Source organism: Choristoneura fumiferana, chromosome 13, assembly GCF_025370935.1.
Source record: "Choristoneura fumiferana chromosome 13, NRCan_CFum_1, whole genome shotgun sequence".
NCBI lineage: Eukaryota > Metazoa > Arthropoda > Insecta > Lepidoptera > Tortricidae > Choristoneura > Choristoneura fumiferana.
In genome coordinates this window covers 14,175,443-14,193,652 of record NC_133484.1, presented here as the reverse complement: position 1 = coordinate 14,193,652, position 18,210 = coordinate 14,175,443, and the positions used below count along the sequence as shown (strand labels likewise).

Genomic DNA, 18,210 nt, shown 5'->3' with positions numbered 1-18,210 from the left:
AGTAGTTAAAGAGTAAATAGCAGCCTAAGGTATAAAATATACCTAAAGTTGGATAATTCCGTATAAAATACGAAATCCTTAGAAAAATATAACTTCATTTTTTCGTAATGGCTACGGAACCCTATTTTGGGCGTGTCCGACACGCTCTTGGCCGGTTTTTACTCAGCGAAACAAAAATAACACGATATATTTGACTTTAAATTTTATTGCGGTAGTCAATTAATATCTTACAGACTACTTTACCTATCACTTTTTATGTAACCTGTCATATTCATAGAATATTACTTCATCAATTAGTACAAAAAATATAATAATTTACTTTAAGAAATATTAAATGATATTGTAACGGATAACTCACGTCTTAAACCGAGTTTAGCTCGACATGTTTCGGGCTATTTCGTAGTTGAGTGAGCATGTTGCGGCAGCCGCCGAGTCGCGTGCTCCTGATAAGAAGGGCTACGAAATAGCCCGAAACAGTCGAGCTAAACTCGGTTTAAGATGTGAGTTATCCGTTACAATATCATTTTATATGAGTGAGTCTCACGGTATTTTCATGTTAAGAAATATTTATTAACACCCTTCCCATATTGGTTAAATAAAAGGCGAGGTTTTCTTAAACGTACAAAACTGATAATCAGTCTATTCGTCTCTACAGTAGCAAGCATCGTCTGTATTGTCTTGGATCCAGCCCAGGTACTTGGTGACTCTTGTGTAGACTCCTGGATACCCAACTCTTGCGCAGCCATAGCCCCAGGAAACAATACCTGGGGAGAAAACAAATGAAATCGTGTGAGAGCTTCAATTTTTGATTTTAAGTTTAAGGACGTCTTGTAGGCTTTTTTAATCTAGATTTAAGGCTTAAACTGACAGTTCTTGTATGGATCTGACAAGACTTAAGACCACTTAAACCTAGATTAAAAAGCCTGCAAGTGGACGTAAAAGCTTAACGAGCCGTGTTAGTGTGGGACAAATCTAAGACATCAAATTGCACCCACTTTCAACATTCGTATTGGCTTGAAATTTGGTATACTTAAATACTTATGTATAGGTAATTTAGTTGATAATATATAAGTACCTACTGTCAGCTAGTTGTTCAACTAGTGTTCTCGAGTTCATCTACGACGAATTTGTTAATCGCTAACCGGGAAACAAATATTGGGTGCTGTTTTATTAAAAACACTCCAGCTGTTTTAACTTGAGATAAACAGACACACACACACACACACACACACACACGCGCGCACGCACGCACGCACGCACGCACCTACTCACAAACGTTTGCATTCATAATATTAGTGGGTACGACCATCCTATTTAAACTAAATGCGATATACTTATGCCGACCAATGCAGCATTTGATTAATCTTTCATTCAGTCAGGGAGTTTTTCCTAAGCAATTAAAGTTTTCGATTGTTAGGTTAGGCCATTATGTAAGAAGGGTGATCGTAAAGACCCAAACAATCATAGACCCATTTTCCATTGTCACTGTTATGTCGAAGGTAACGGACAAGGTGTTTTCCAGATTAACTGATTATTTGTTGTCACATAATATCTTAGTGCCTGAACAATTTGGTTTCCGAAAGAACCACTCGACGGAACTGGCTTGTTTTGATTTTTAACCGACTTCAGAAAAAGGAGGAGATTCTATGTTCCAATGTTTGCATTTTTTTTTATGTATGTTCACCGATTACTCAGTCAATTGTGGACCGATTTTCAAAATTATTTTTTTAATCGAAAGGGTATTTTTCTGAGGTGGTCCCATTGTCACCAAGTCAAGATCTGATAATGGAATCCTAGGGGAATCGAGGGCAAACCTCAAATTTTATAGGCACACCTATGGCGATTTTGGCATTTTTAGCATTAAGATGAGCATTTATATTCAGAAAGTATCATTTGGTAACCTGGACCTGATGAAGAAGATCGTGATGACCAATTGAACTCATCAAAGCTAAGTAATGCTCGCCCGTCTATAAACGATCATGATTAATATACTTACCTAGATAAGCGACTAAGAAGAAGCTTTAAGTTAATGATTCTTTCAAACCGATCTGATGCTGAAGCCAGAAGGTAGGCAACGGAACTCTGTTATAAAACAACGTAACTAAGCCGTGTTTGGGCTTAATGGAATCGTTGTGAGATGTTCTTTGGCTGCGTATCACTAAAAAGTGAGAAATAAATATTTTTTTTAACAAAAAGTAAAACCGACTCCAAAAAAATAACAAAAAATGGAACCGACTACAAAACCCTTGAAAATATTTTTCTAGGTACGTAATAGCTCGAAGTCGGTGACTCAGCACGACCCAGCAGGAGGGATTGAAACCCATAGTACGTAAAAGAGGTAGACGACTATTGTCCCACTGCTGCTGGTTCGATTAACGCCCACACGATTGGGCCTGGGACGCCGGTACCAGCACTATGACCATCATTTTCTTTTTTGTCATTCCGTAATTAGACCCCTGAAGAACCGCCATACTGGTACAAATGACCTAATATTTTGTGTCACCATCTTCCGGTCTAATACGAATTTCTCAATGTATAATAATACTCACCAATTAATTCATAAACATGATCTGGAGTTTCTGAAACAAGGGGTCCCCCACTGTCACCCTGTAAAGTAAAATTCTGAAGTAAACATTTATCAGTATGATTACCCTACTCTTTTGGTTCATAAGTCATGAATAATATGCATTACTAATAGAGTTAACGTGATTGGCATTGAATTATTGAAACCGTGAAGTACTTAAATGTCAGAACGTATTATCTACAAATTGGGCATTTGTATTTTGAAATACTCCTTTTATCGAATTCTAATATTAAAATAGCAAAACCTGACATCCTTACCCTAACTAGCGAAAAACGAGAAATAGTTAGGACTAAAGAATACATAATGTCGTAACGGCGGAGGGAACTGTTCGCGTATCAGGGTGGAACCTTTTTACTGTTAAGTAATACAGTACTTACCGTGCAAGCGTCCTTATGAGCTGTCTCTGGGAACCCGGCACAGAGCATCGTTTCCTTGATTCGTGATGCGTTATACTTAGTATTCTGGCACTGCTCGTGGCTAAGAACCGGTAATTCTGCCTCCAAGAGTATACAGGACCAATTCTTGTTCTCGCCTGTCGCTCCCCAACCCGCCACAACCGATTTGGTGTTTTCGTAAGTTCGTTCTGTAATCGACAAAGGATTGGATTTAGTTTTACCACACTAATGATAGTTTGGTAATCGATAGCTTTTTACAAGCTTTTATTTAGTTGCACCTGTCCCGTTGTCTATCTGTCTGTTTGTCTGTAATCAAATCTTGCAAGTTAAATTTGACCAACTTCCAGTAGTCAGATTGGCTTGAAATTTGAAATAATTATGTAAATTGCGTGACAATACAATAATCTGGTAGTGACATCCTGGTAATCCGGCCAAGATCGTCTCCACAGGATGGAACTCCTCAACGGTTAATGGCATCGACTTAAAATTTGGTATGCAAACGCAGTTTGGGTGACAATACAAGTACAGTATACAACAAAAAGTACAGTCAGCTAAAAAACGTTGTATTAAAAATGAAATTTTTACCAAAAACTTATATCTGCAACAACCCACACCATCCATAGGTTTATCGATTCTATCAATATCGCACGCAATTCACGGCAATAGGTATTATTAAGGATTGAATCCGTTTGTTTATGGGGGTTAAATACTTCGAAATTCCAAAGCGTGTATTTTTTATACAAATACAAAAAGTAACAGCACGATAAAATCATCATCCCAGCCTATATACGTCCGACTGCTGGGCACAGGCCTCCTCTCAGAACAAGAGGGCTTGGGCCGTAGTTCCCATGCGGGCCCAGTGCGGATTGGGAGCTTTGCACGCACCATTAAATTGCTTCGCAGGTTTGTGCGTTCCTCACGATGTTTTCCTTCACCGCTAAGCTCGTGGTAAATTTCAAATGGAATTCCGCACATGAATTCCGCACGACAAAATATGAAGTTCGAGAAACCCTGTTTTCAATGTACCTAGTGCAAATGCTCTGTTCGCAGTAAAATTAACATAGTACTGCTTGATATAAGGGCATAGGTACTTTGATACTGAAGTGCATAAAGTGACAGAATACACGATACGATCTTCGGCAAAGAGGAATAAAATGTGAATGTGAGGTTGAACAGGAGGGATTCTGTCATAAAAAAACTGTCCGTACCTGGATTTTTTGGCAAGCACACAGGCCTCACAGCGTGCGAGTACGTCACAGGCGAACTAATCTTCAGCAAAGCGATGTCGTCTGTGAGGTCATTCAGGGAGAAGTCCTGAGCGATCACTTTGGTGACGTACCGAGTGAACGGCCGCTGCGACCTGTCGCACCGGTCGTGCTCGCCAAATGTCACGCGAAACATGAACCACATAAATCTGAAATGACATTTATTCATCATCATCACATTTGTTGGACATAGGCCTCAATACAGACCTCCACCTCGGCCTCAGACCTCGGTTGGAAGTGGCCTGCATCCCTGTGAACCCATGGCTTTAACATCATCCGTCTATCTCGTTGGTCAAAATCCTACGCTGCGCTTGTCGATCCATGGTCTCCATTCGAGAACTTTTTGGCCCCAACGGCCATGTGCTCTCCGTGCTATATGGCCTGCCCATTGCCAGTTCAACTAGCTAATTCGCTTGGCTATGTCGGTAACCCTCGTTCTTCTAATTTTCTCCCGATTTCCCACGGGATCGGGATGAAGATGAAATCTTTAAATTTCAACCGCTGGGTTTGAGGGTCATGAAATTTGGCACGGTTGTTTCTATCTAATGAAATACAACGATGTCATTTTTGGGAATTCCCATGGAATTTTAGTCATCATCATGTCCCTAGAACGCCATAATGAACGACAACTCGACACTTGCATCCATCGGTTGCCCACAATCCTCACGATGTCATCAGTCCACCTAGTGGGAGGCCTGCCAACGCTTGGTCTTCCGGTTCGCGGTCGCCACTCGAGGAATTTTAGTAATATATCGGAATTTCATTTCAACAGCCGGACCCAATGGCTAACACTTGCGAAGCCGTGGGTAAAGTCTAGTATACCATAAACCTGTTATATCTGGAGAAGTTCGTATGTATTACTCAGTAGAATCTTGTCACAGGGAGCCTCTGCTGCCCTTATTAGGTTTTTTATGATAAATGCGGTAAATGCTGACTAAGACAGGGTTTTACAGAGTGTTCGCACAAACTTGTCAAGTAGGTATAGTGGTGATGATATTTACTAATACACACCCTTTTATACAATGCGCAGCCGATACCACATATCTATCGTTGATCAGCGAGGCCCCACACCCAAAAGAGTTATGGTAAATAAGCCTTGCGAGCCAGGGGAACGCGTTCATACTCGCCAAGGTACCGCCCACGATGCGGGGCTCCTCGTTCCTTTCACCGCAAACTGGAAGTTTTCATGCATTATATTATTATACAAATTGTTTTAAACTTTCATGATTTTCAGTTATAATTACTACCACAATCGGGACTTATCATGCTAACGCCGTAATGTGGTCGAAACGTTTCGTATTTTGTTCAAAACGCGTATCGAGTTCATTAGAATGAAATTTGGCTGCGTAGTGGTCATAAAAGTAGTACTTTATGTGGAATAGAAGTCTAGTGGATTAGTCTATTAATCAGACATTTTTAGATAAACAGAAGTGAATCATAGAAGCTAAGCATTTAAGCCATTAACAACCCTAGCTATCAATCAATTGACTAAATAAAAGGAACTACTCACAGTTAAAAAGTCATGCCTTTACTACTAGAATGCGACACGCGTTTTGTCGGAGTGTCGTTTGTGCGACAAACGATTAGGCGATGCACGACTGTGCGAATGTACGTCACGACTGTACGTCATTTGTCCGAACCATTATTTGTGCGAAGTATTATCAAGCGATGTACGGCTGTGCGACATGGTATTTGTCCGAGGCATCGTACGTGCGAAGATGATCAAGCGATGCACGGCTATGATCCCAGTTATATATAAAAAAAATTGTAGCAGTTCCTTTTGTGCAAGGGTTGCACTTCTAACCTAACCTAACCCACTTTTTTGGTAGCAGTTCTTTTTGAGTACAATTTAACTTCGCACATAGATACTGTCGTACATTTGTACTGTCGAACAGTATTAAGTCGCACAATTTAACTTCACACATAGATACTGTCGTACAATTTTATTGTCAAACAGTAATACATCGCACACTAGCACTTCGCAGAAATGCACTGTCATTTAATAGAAACGTCGCACAGTCGTACATCGCACACTCGGGGTCGCACTTATGTGATAATAATCCCAACATAGACGAGGTGTTTTAAAATTAATCCAAATATTTCAGAAGGTTATTTGAGTTAGTTCAACTGAACATATATATATGTAGATAAATGTTTTTCAGATTTTTATTCTACATAAGACAACCTGAGACAACAAATTAACGTATTTTTGTAACTTAAATGACATTAAATTTATTAATAAACTAAAATTCAGACTTTGTTAAATTCTAACAAAATTATAATTGCCAGCAATGTACAGCAAATTAAATTGACAAGTAATAATTAGAGTATCTGTAGGTTGATATTTACACATAGGCAATTATAATTCTGTTACAAAATGAACAGTCTGAATTTTAGTTTATTAATTTAATTGATGTCATGGTTAGGTTACAATAAATACGTTACTTTAATCCCCCTTAAAATGCCTGGCTGACGGTAACACACTGTATAATTAACTTTTCTTATAATAATGATATTTCATTATATCAGCCATAGGACTTCCACGGTTGGACATTGTCTACCCCCAATTTAATGAAATATCCCGGATCAATTTACAATGGCTTATACATGCTTATTTACAGATCATGAAAACGACGACGATGGACTCGTGTAATAAAAGTACTCGTTGCTTTGAAACCCATCGAGGTCATAACGGTAATGACACTGGCCATATACCTACCCACATACTTACATTTGCAATATATTACGACCAATCGAACTTGTTTTAGAGCTTTAAGGATCGACTACACTGGTGCTCTTACACACCAAAATCGCAAGGAGGTGCCTCTTGCGTTCCATTTTTGAAGCACGGTTCAGAACTGCAAGAAAAATTGTGCAAGTTGTATTACGTTGCGAGGCTTTAAAGCCAACGAGTCTGCAGTGGTCAATCAAGCGCCGCGATGTAACGCAACTTGCACGTTTTTTCTTGCAGGTTTAAACTGGCTTAACACGTACTGTCCACACCACTGCTCAAAAAACGCTGTCATAATCATAATGTAAACGCAGTGACGTATCGCGCTTTTTTAACCTCCGATGCAAAAAGAGGGTTGTTATAAGTTTGATGCCAATGTCTATCTATCTGTGGCATCGTAGGTCTCAAACGGATGGATCGATTTCGATTCGAAAATTTGTATGTGAAGGTGAGTTTCTTTGTGGTGGTTCTTAGCTACGTTTGATAAACATCTGTTCAGACGTTATTGAGATACTGAAATTGAAATGACAATGTTTTTTTAAGTTGTCCCCGAAGAAGTCTTTTTGAAAGAACCCTACGTTCACCGCTTATATAGCCGATAGAGATTTTATTTACACGTTCATACTACAGAAACAAGGACATTACACCATGTTCAGCTAAAAAAAGAAAACTTCACTTTAACATACAACTCATGAGCTTATTCTAACATATTTATCTATACCATGATTCCGTGGACTTGGACAGAGAAGTTGTTAAATCTCATTTCAGTCAAGAGACTGTTAGGGACAAAATATGGTGTGTCAAATATGATATGGTGGGATTTTACTCTACTACCTAACTTTCAATGGTATCTCCTCTCCTCTTTTCTTGCATTAAAATAATAATAAAAAACATCCTTTAACCGGTATGCTTGTGACTGATAAACTATATCATCAATTCTTGTAACTTGAGTTTTTTTTTTTGCGGAGCCACGTGGCCACGTACAATTTTTTTTTTCTCATAAGCTAATTTCATATTCATATTTTTAAATTTATAGACATTAGGTAATTATATAATTTGTTGTCAACTACTTATCCTAGCATAGTTTTATTTGCGCTCAGAGACGGAAGGGCCAGGCTGAAAACCAGCGCCGAGGCCTCGAGGCGCGCTGCGTGGACTCGGCTTATGCTGAGCCGGTCCCTTTTGCCACAAGCAATACTACTACCACTACTTTCTATTCCTTATTAGAAATTTGAAGTTGGTATGGATATGTAGATTGGTATATAATATGTAGATTAATAGATTGTATAGCAATGCCAGCAGAAAGTGTAAGAAATGTATTATTTAAGTGTTTTTTTCTTTCTTTCTTTCTTATATTAGACGGTGTTTTGCTCGGTGCTATCAATGCTGGGTGTAAGCCCTAAAATACCTACTTACATTCCAACAACAGATGATAAACGTTGTAGTAATTGGTTGTATAATTAATAGCGGTTGGCACTTACTGCATGAGCTGCATGCCGGTGCATATCTTTTTTGGAACATAGCGCGCGTGTTCATAAATGCATCTTCCGAAACAGTAAGTGATTCCTGCAAACACAAACAAATCAGTCATGAACAGTTAAATATTAATTCCGTAATTAGACTGAAAAAGGCTGTCTTGTGTATTTTTTTATTTACTGCAGCTTTCGGGATGACTAGTACAGTCAAGTGCAATTATCTATCTATTCGAACCACTCAAAAATATGTTTCTACGGCCTTATTGCGTCGGAATAAGAGTCTGTGGTACTTATTTTTGAAACTTTGAATTTAGTTTTTATTTATTCACAACACAAGATAGGTACAACAATATGATAGGGAACAAAATAAATAAAAACTACATAAATATAACTAACTATAAAAAGAAAACACCATCTAAGAGGCCCTCCTGCGGCATAGACCCTAACACACTAAATGTTATTAAAAGTTCATATTTTTACACTTGACTTTACATAACGAAGAAAAATGCGCCGGAAGAAACTTGACAGAAAATCTGTGCGGAAAATACAGCAAAAACTACTTACTACATAATTTACATAAATTTCCTACTAAATTCTATTTTTCATAATATCCACATATATCTATATTAGGATAACATATTTTATTTTTATTTACATATTTTACACAAACATTTCAATTTTCATCTTTGAATGATGTGCGTGCTTGAAAGGATGTGCACTTTGAACATCGACCAATGTCAGTCGTATTGTCAACCACAATAAAAAACTCCCAAAAAAACACAAAAATACATACAGGGGTGTTCAGTGGAACAAACCCAACCATATTCTGGATTATTTTTAAAACAGCTTGTACATAACATTTGTAGCCTACACTGGAACGCGATTCCGTGTGTTTGACTTTAATTTTTAAACATTTTTTTACACATATCCATGGAAATTATTATCGTTAAAAAAGGTTATTTTATAAATGGTTATTTAAATCAGCTCACCTGAGGAAAGGCACTACCCAAAGTAGCAGTTAAACAAAAAAATACGAAAATGCACCACATTTTCCGCATTACGTTTTCTTAAGAATTGTTTATGTACGACGAGATCATGTGGTCAGGTTTAAATGTGTACTAAGTCGTGGCTTTGATCTCTCAGTATGGTTACAAGAAGGGAGCTAAAATGCTGCTTACAAACTGTATAGTGTAACATGAGCGGAAGTTGTAGCATTGTCGCTTTCAACGCTAACTTCGTAGCATTAAAAATCAGTAAAGAGCTAGTCGGTTTCGGGTCGAGTTCCGTACAAATATATATAAAAAATTAGTCTGTATTTAAAGGTATTTCTTTTTTCTTTCAGTTCGGAAATAAAAACTCTTAAAAAAAGTAATTTTTCCGTTAGGTAGGTACTCTCATTGGAAATGGAAGTCAGTAACTTTTTGGATTTATATTTCTTGCTAGTGGTCTTTTTTATCCATAATTATGGACAAATAATTATATAATCATAATTTTAAGTAAAAAAAATACCGTATTAGGATTTTATATTATAATTATCCACTTCATCTGCACCAATCTTACCCGAATTTGAGAAAACGACAGTGAGAGACGATTTAACAGTAAGAGTGCAGTGATACCAAAGTAATAGACAGAGTTTACTTTCAATATTGGTAAAGATACAGACAATATTTTCATATTGTTTCTATTATATTTTAAAGTTTAATTAATAACATTACATTTTCGTGATAGTTATGGCATGCATACTAACCCAGATTTTGTACCCTGATGCATTGTGCGCTCATTCCGATGACCGGATGGCCGAGTGGTTAGAGAACCTGACTACGGTTCGAATCCAGGCCGGGGCAGATATTTGTATGAATAATACGAATGTTTGTTCTCGGGTCTTGGATGTTTAATATGTATTTAAGTATGTATTTATCTATATAAGTATGTTTATCCGTTGCCTAGTTTCCATAGTACAAGCTTTGCTTAGGTTGGGACTAGGTCAATTGGTGTCAAGTGTCCCATGATATTTTTTTTATTTTTATTTTTTATTTTATTTTACGTACTACTTTTTTATTATTATTTGCTAATTAGATTCTTTCTTAGTAAACAAATGCCAACACAACGCTTTGAAGTTAGCGATAAATAATTCTAACTATTTAATATTTATTTATAAAAATGACAAATTATTATTTTAAATATAAACTGAAACGAATTAAATATTAAAACAAAATAAAATTAACCTAAACTTATAATATAACCTACAAACTAAGACCTAAACTACAACCTAAAAACCACCATTCCGCGTCGTACCCGGCTCAAAGGTGCCCATAATGCCAGCCGCATTTCCCCGCTGTATGGCCAGCGCCACCTGCTGAACCAGGTACGACCCGGAGCGTAATTAAACACTGAAATCTTCGTTTTCAAATCGTGTCGATGACACTACAAGCCGCGTAAGCAACATTGGCTATGGCCGCGCAACCCGCAAAATAGCAAGTTTGAAATTTCACTACTGTTTCATATTATTATAAACACATATATTTTAATCCTAACTAAATTGTTGGTTAGGTACGCGGTATTAGCCATTGTTGGTTACGCGGCATTATAGCCATTGTTGGTTACGCGGCAGCCTGTGTAGGTTACGCGGCATTGCGGCATCGTCAAAATCTTACAGGTTACTTTTGACCTATTTTAAGAGGTGGGTGGCAAAGCAAGTGCAGTCAACCGAAAAGCTTGTACTGGAAAGGAAATTTTTGAACAAGCACTTATTTAGTACTTTTACTCACCCGTATCTAACTTAATAATTATATAAAATAATAATTTAATAACTCGAGCGCCGTTTTAGTCCCGCCCGGAGGCTGTACGACATGTTTATTTGGCAATGACCTCGCGGATCAATGAACTCTCAACATCTCGAACTGCAATCAATAGAACAAGCAATTTGAACCTTTCTTCCTAATGACTAGAAATCAAAATTATAGAATAGCACTTGACCAGCTAAATGTATATTTTTGGATTTACGATATCGACAAGTATTGAAGAAACGTTAGTAATTTTATTCTTGTTGTAAGCTGTGACTAACTGGTTACTAATTTTCATGATATAAGGAAAACAAGCAGGCAGATCATCTGACCGAGAGTAATCACTACCGCCCATTAACACCCATAACATAAGTAGAATTACGAATACGTTGTTGGCCTTTTGAAAAAATAATAGGCTTGGAATTTATTATGGTTTTGTTATTAGTTACTATACACCGTGTTCTGCTTAATTTTTGTTAACTGCGACAGACGCCTCAGTTCATTGTTAGGAACTATAATAAAGATTCATAATGAAGATTTCGGACGAATCGAACAAAAGTTCTTTCATATGTTGTATAACTTCACAGATATCGTTTTAACAATGTTTTTGAGCTTTAGCTCAAATTGTAAAGTTCACAAACTTGACTAATGACATTGACGTGTCACGTAAGAGAGATATCAAAAAAACTGGCATTTTTAACCTTCTTTCTTCTTCTTTCTTCTTTTCTCTTCTTTTTTTCTTTTTTTCTTTCTTCTTCTTTGCTAAAATGTGCGAAGTAAAAACACTTTTACTTTTTTCACTAGCATGGACTTCAAAAAAACGTCATAAATTAAGAATCTTTATAATATTTTACTACTTATTACCTAAATTCTTGATTATTTTAAAACAGTACCTAAGAGGGCCACTTTGTCTTGGAGAAATTAACTTCATTTGACGTGGTGAATGTTCTCTTAAAGTTAACCGAAATCAAAAATAACACGGTGTATAAGTAGCTGCTCAGTACCAGTGCCATTATTTTTTATTTTTTATGGAATTTAACGATAGACTTACTCAAACACTTGTTGTCGTCCGCGACTTCGTGTGTAAAGAATTAATTTATGGTTTCAAGATCGACAAACAACACAATGTTTTAGACTATCGCAGTCATTGCTAATTTTATCTAACTACCACTCTAAAATCAAGGTACGCGGAACAAAACCCGAAAGTAAATCATAAAATTAAGATCGACGAAGCTTAAATGAAAAACTGCATTTTTGCTTACTGAATTCAGGCTTTCTAATAGATTTACATACATTTTTAGGGTTCCGTACCTCAAAAGGAAAAAACGGAACCCTTATAGGATCCTTTTTGTCCGTATGTCTGTCTGTCAAGACACTTTTTCTCGGGAACGAGTGGAGGTATCAAGCTGAAATTTATATCAAGTACTGAGGTCTACTGTTCCTTGGAGCTGTGAAAAAATCAAACTTCTCAGCCAACGCAATCAAAAGATGTAGCCGTTTATGCTGCAAATTTCCGCAAATTTTCGAAACTCGCAAGGAAATCAAAACCTACTTTCCCGTGAACTCAGAATCATGAAATTTGGTATGAAGGTAGCTATTATAACACAACTAACTAAAAAGGTCTGAAAATCTTAATTTTTTATGTCTGTCTGTAAATATCACATAACCAATATAATCTGACCCCACACTGCGTATATTTTGCTTAAGAGTAGGGCTCTGCATACACTGGATGTATTAAATCACTCGGAAAAAGCGAGAAATATCTTCAAGACACGATTCCCGTTTACTTACATACATAAATAAATGTGTACGAAACCCTCGGTGCGTAAGTCCATCTCGCACTTGCCCGGGTTTTTTTATATATAGATACAAATTTGTATAAGAGACCATAAATAACCCATTTCCTTAAAAAAATTTAAAACGCAGTAATAGCTATTACTGCGGTCTTCGTCACGAGAACAGTATGCGAACAACAATTTCATGTTTTTTACCCGACGGTCCGAAGGAGGGTTAGCAGCTTAACTTACATATTTTATAATATAGATATAGAATAGACCCGTGCCTGCAGTAACCCTTATATACATACTAGAGTTTAACCGTGGCTTCGCACGCGTTAACTAGGTATTCGATCTGGTAGGTACAATTGAAATTCCGGGATTTTACAAAATTCCCCGGGGAATTCCCAAAATTTATATTGTGGTCCTCAATTCATTGCGGTTGTGTTAAAAATATATATAAATGTACCTACAAAATTTCATGACTTAAAAGACCCAGCAGTTGAAATTTCAAGATTTTATCCCTATCCCGTGTGAATATCGGAATAAAAAGAAGCCTGCGTGTTATTCCAGACGTCCAACTATCTACATACCAAATTTCATCCAAATGCGTCCAGCCATTTAAGCGTGAAGGAGAAAACACACACACGCACACACATATACACACACACACACACCACCTGGACACATAAACTTTAATACCCGAATTAAGATTAGAAGTTAAGCTATGTAATCTAAACAAATAATTTTCAGAGAAATAAACAGTTACATTTTTTTTTACACACACACACACACACACCCACACGCACACGCACACACACACAAAATTTTCGCATTTATAATATAAGTAGGAAGATGATTATTCCTATTGTTCTGTCAATTAACAATGGATCTACAATATTGTTTGTCTTAACTTAATTGGGTAAAGGGATCTTAGGTAAGTTCATTTCATATTTTGTTACCTCATCACCAGCACTTCTTGCCATCACATGAGAATACTACACAAAATCACATTTACTTACAAGAACGTCTCTCCGAGACAGGACATAATGTACTGATAACTAAACATATACTGATTCAACATCAATGTAATAACTTATGACCTTGCAATAAACATTTTGAATTTGAATTTGAGAAAATAAAAAAATAACGAAAAATGGAACCGACTACAAAACCCTTGAAAAGCCAGCAGGAATGGAACAATAGTCGTCTACCTCACCTACATCAATCCATCCTACTGGGTCGTGCTGAGTCACCGACTTCGAGCTAGTAGATACCTAGAAAAATATTTTCAAGGGTTTTGTAGTCGGTTCCATTTTCGTTATTTTTTTACTTTTTTTGGAGTCGGTTTTACTTTTTTGTTAAAAAATTTATTTATTTCTCACTGTTTAGTGATTCGTAGCCAAAGAACATCTCACAACGATTCCATTAAGCCTAAACACGGCATAGGGACGTTGTTTATAACAGAGTTCCGTTGCCTACCTTCCGGCTTCAGCATCAGATCAGTTCGAAAGAATCATTAACTTAAAGCTCCTTCTTCGTCGCTTTATCTAGGTATATTAATCGAAATCGTTTATAGACGAGCGAGCATTACTTAGCTTTGACGAGTTCCATTGGTCATCTACGGTCTTCTTCATCAGGTCCAGTTTTCCAAATGATACTTTCTGAATGTAAATGCTTATTTCAATGCTAAAAATGGCAAAATCGCCATAGGTGTACCTATAAAATTTGAGATTTGCCCTCGATTTCCCTAGGATCCCATCATCAGATCTTCACTTGGTGACAATGGGACCACCTCAGAAGAGTACCCTTTTGAAAGAATTTTGAAAATCGGTCCACAATTGACTGAGTAATCGGCGAACATACATAAAAAAAATACAAACATTGGAACATAGAACCTCCTCCTTTTTGAGTCGGTGAAAAATAAAATACATTTTTTTTATATATTTTATTTATCAGTAGGTACTTACAATTACTCTACCTCTACTTTGTCATGAGAAGTACAAAATAGATATTTACAAATATTATTTCAGACTTATCATTTTACAATTTATGTCACAGTGATCTTTTTAATCCTTTCAAATAAGTCTGGCCCCTATTTCATAAACGTAACAGGTGGCAGGTAATACTGACGATTTGATATAAATTTCGAAGACTAGCAGCCTGAGCTTTTGTTGTACCTACCTATTGTCTAGCGCACTCAGAGTCTCCTAATCGTTTTCCCCATTTCTTTATAGCACACGGAATAGGACGAGGTTAGAAAGAGATGATGAATGCGCTCGCGAGGGACCTCGCGTAAGACATTATGGCCTCTGGTTTGATAAGGCACCGAACAAGTCAGAAATTTACTCGAATAGTCATGATCACTTGTCACGTTTAAGCCCAATTTACACCGCGAGCGGAGTGGACTCGTTAATGACTTAGTTTAACTTACATCGACCAACATCGCAGAGGTCCGGTGTATGTAAGTACTTTCATGCGGCTGCATCGATTCGATCGATTAGATCGGCTGATCTTTCATTAATGAGTCCGCTCTACTAGCGGTGGAAACTGGGCTTTACAGCTGACCTATTTTTAGGATTTTTCATGGACCACTCACTATTCTACAGTCATTGCTTACCTATCTATATTTATATTATTATTATTATTATTGTTGTTGCTATTAGAGTATCAAGTATGGTACCAGCAGGTGCAAAACAAACGGCTCTCTCAAAAAAATCTAAACGCTACTATTCTCAAATTTGATAGCACGATTTTATAAGTACCTAGGATCTTTGTACAGATTAATCAAAGTTTATCAAGAATCTGAGACGAAGCCTGTGCCCAGTAGTCAGAAGACCTGAGATGATAATGAAATTAATGAATCATGAATCAAGTCAAGAAACATAATATGTACTCTCTGGCTTGCCTATCATAATGACAATGTGACCGCAAGCGACCATATAATGCTGCGCAGGTCATTTAAACCTAAGTAGTTACTTAAGGAGAAGGTTTATAATTACATTTGGTGCACACAAAATAGTTTAAAGAACAATTCCCGTAAACTGTGTTTACTGTATATGAGGGAGAGAAACAGAGATAGAGAGATAAGAGGAGGAAGATAGAGAGGAGAAGAGAGTGAGACAGAGAGATTTACGCATATTTGTACACAGGGAAAAATACATTTTGGAGGAAAAATATAACAAGTAGATGCATAATAAGTTAATCTTCCGGAAACTGCTATACGTTATAACGATTTAGAATAACATTTAGTTGCTTTTCAAGTTGAAGCATGTTGTTACGTGATAAACATCTTTACCCATAAACGTCTCCACAGCAAACTCAAAAGATGCCAAGTGATGATCAGTCGCAAAGGTACTAAGACTATCGTAATATACAAAATCGTGCAGCCATTTACATATTTAATTCATCTAGATTTTTGAGCACTATTGTTTAGCTAGCCCGGCTGTACCAGGGCACCATGGCTACAATATATTAGTCCGAGCAATAGCACGCATCTCGCGTGTTCTCTCGTATCCAGTCGAGGTAGTTGGTGACTCGCGTGTACACGCCCGGGTAGCCGACGCGGGCGCAGCCGTTGCCCCACGACACCACGCCTGGAACACAACAAAATCATAATAAAAATTAAGATCCGAAAGAACTATTCATCTGAAAAACCAGCAAAGTACATCTAAGGCCACAAGCAGCGAATGAATCCGTTTGCGCAAGGGTTTCATTACATTTTGATCGATTAAGTTATGACCTATTTGTTCACTTAGAAAGCCCTACTTACTTCCACTTGCAGGCTTTTTATCTAGGTTTAAGTAGTCTTAAGTCCTGTCAGATCCATACAAGAACTGTCAGTTTAAGCCTTAAATCAGGATTTAAATAAAAAAGCCTACAAGACGTCCTTAGTTGTGTTAATTTTGTTTTAAATTCATTACATGTAGCATATCTGTGATTTTTTCCATAACTTTCAGGCAGCAATTTAGATCGTTGAGGAGAGGATTGAATTGACTTGAATCAAACAAAAACTTGCATTTTGTGTTAAAGATTTTCCAAACCTTCTTTTAGTGTATTTTCAAACCGATACCGTCGTCTGTTTCAAACAAAAACTTTTTCGACTCAAAACCATAGTCGGATTTCAATAGTAACTCGGCCCTTACGTCAAATGGGCTTGGGGCTTTCTGTAAGTATCTCTTATAGAGAAAAGAAATATTTATGCTAAATGAATTGAAGCTGAGATATGAGGTGCATAATGCATAGGGGAAATTTGTGTCTGTACCGTTGACCAGCAGTGGTGTAGCGGTATAGCACGCGGTACGGAATACCGAGGACCTGGGTTCGATTCCCAGTGCTGGTCTTATTTTACTGGTTTTTCTATGCATCTATATTTCAGTTTGTATTTTCAATTTAGGTTTTACGGGATGACCGTAAAGAAAAAATTTGGAATTAAATAAAAAATACAAAAAAAAAGATTCCAAAAAACAATCTTAATTGAACATCCTACTTGAGACTTATGGTTCTTTAAAGATTTATTTGTATGTATTTTTATTCGGGATGTACTCAAGCGATTTGCTTAAAATTTGAAATGATGTTCTTTATATATAGATTTTCAATGCTACCCAAAAACTAATACTAGTTATCATATAAAAACCGGCCAAGAGCGTGTCAGACACGCCCAAAATAGGGTTCGGTAGCCATTACGGAAAAATTAAATAATATTTTTCTAAGGATTTCGTATTTTATACGGAATCTTCCAAGTTTAGGTATATTTTATACCTTAGGCTGCTATTTACTCATTAACTACTAATATTCTCAAGCAAACTTAGCCGTTAAAGTTTTCCTTGAAAGTTTGATATACTTACTACCATCCTGATTTTTTTCAATTTTTTCCAACCTCCGGTTAAGTTTTTGGAGGGGGGGGGACGCTCGATTTAATGAAAATTTGCACTTTAAAGTTGAATATTTCGCAAACAAATCACTGAATCGAAAAAATCGTTTTAGCAACCCCCTAATGGTTTTAAAAGACCTATCCAACGATACCCAAGTATAGGGTTAGATAAAAAAAAAAAACACCCCCACTTTAGTCATATGGAGAGTACCGACCGCTAAAAATATTTTTTTCTTTTTTGGATTTTTAGTTGTATTATTTTTGTCGGCATAGTTTACTTATATATCGGTACAAAATTTACAAGCTTTCTAGCATTGATAGTCCCTGAT

General features: G+C 36.9%; 2 protein-coding genes across 2 annotated transcripts in view; both read right to left on the bottom strand.

The window, feature by feature from the left end:
• Positions 1–187: 187 nt before the first annotated feature.
• LOC141434122 (trypsin-1-like) lies at positions 188–9,593 on the bottom strand. The gene is made up of 7 exons (XM_074096410.1): positions 9,440–9,593; positions 8,457–8,541; positions 5,256–5,418; positions 4,188–4,393; positions 2,962–3,167; positions 2,550–2,607; positions 188–764 (listed from the first exon to the last, which is right to left on the bottom strand). The coding sequence occupies exons 1-7, from the start codon at positions 9,506–9,508 to the stop codon at positions 640–642; spliced, it is 912 nt and encodes a 303-aa protein (XP_073952511.1). The 5' UTR covers positions 9,509–9,593; the 3' UTR covers positions 188–639.
• A 6,692-nt stretch (positions 9,594–16,285) lies between these two features.
• Positions 16,286–18,210, bottom strand: part of LOC141434498 (putative serine protease 46) — an 8,647-nt gene continuing 6,722 nt past the window's right edge. The window contains exon 5 of the mRNA XM_074096919.1: positions 16,286–16,604. Coding sequence (XP_073953020.1) covers positions 16,483–16,604 — 122 coding nt within the window. The 3' untranslated portion in view covers positions 16,286–16,482. The remainder of the gene's footprint in view (positions 16,605–18,210) is intronic.

Bases quoted from the DNA above. Each gene is read 5' to 3' on its own strand.
- LOC141434122 (XM_074096410.1), bottom strand. From the start codon at position 9,508: ATGCGGAAAATGTGGTGCATTTTCGTATTTTTTTGTTTAACTGCTACT. The intron at 4,394-5,255 runs GTGTGTATTAGT...ATGTCATTTCAG, and splicing joins GCTGCGCATTGTATAAAAGG to ATTTATGTGGTTCATGTTTC. The intron at 765-2,549 runs GTGAGTATTATT...TTTTCTCCCCAG, and splicing joins TCATGTTTATGAATTAATTG to GTATTGTTTCCTGGGGCTAT.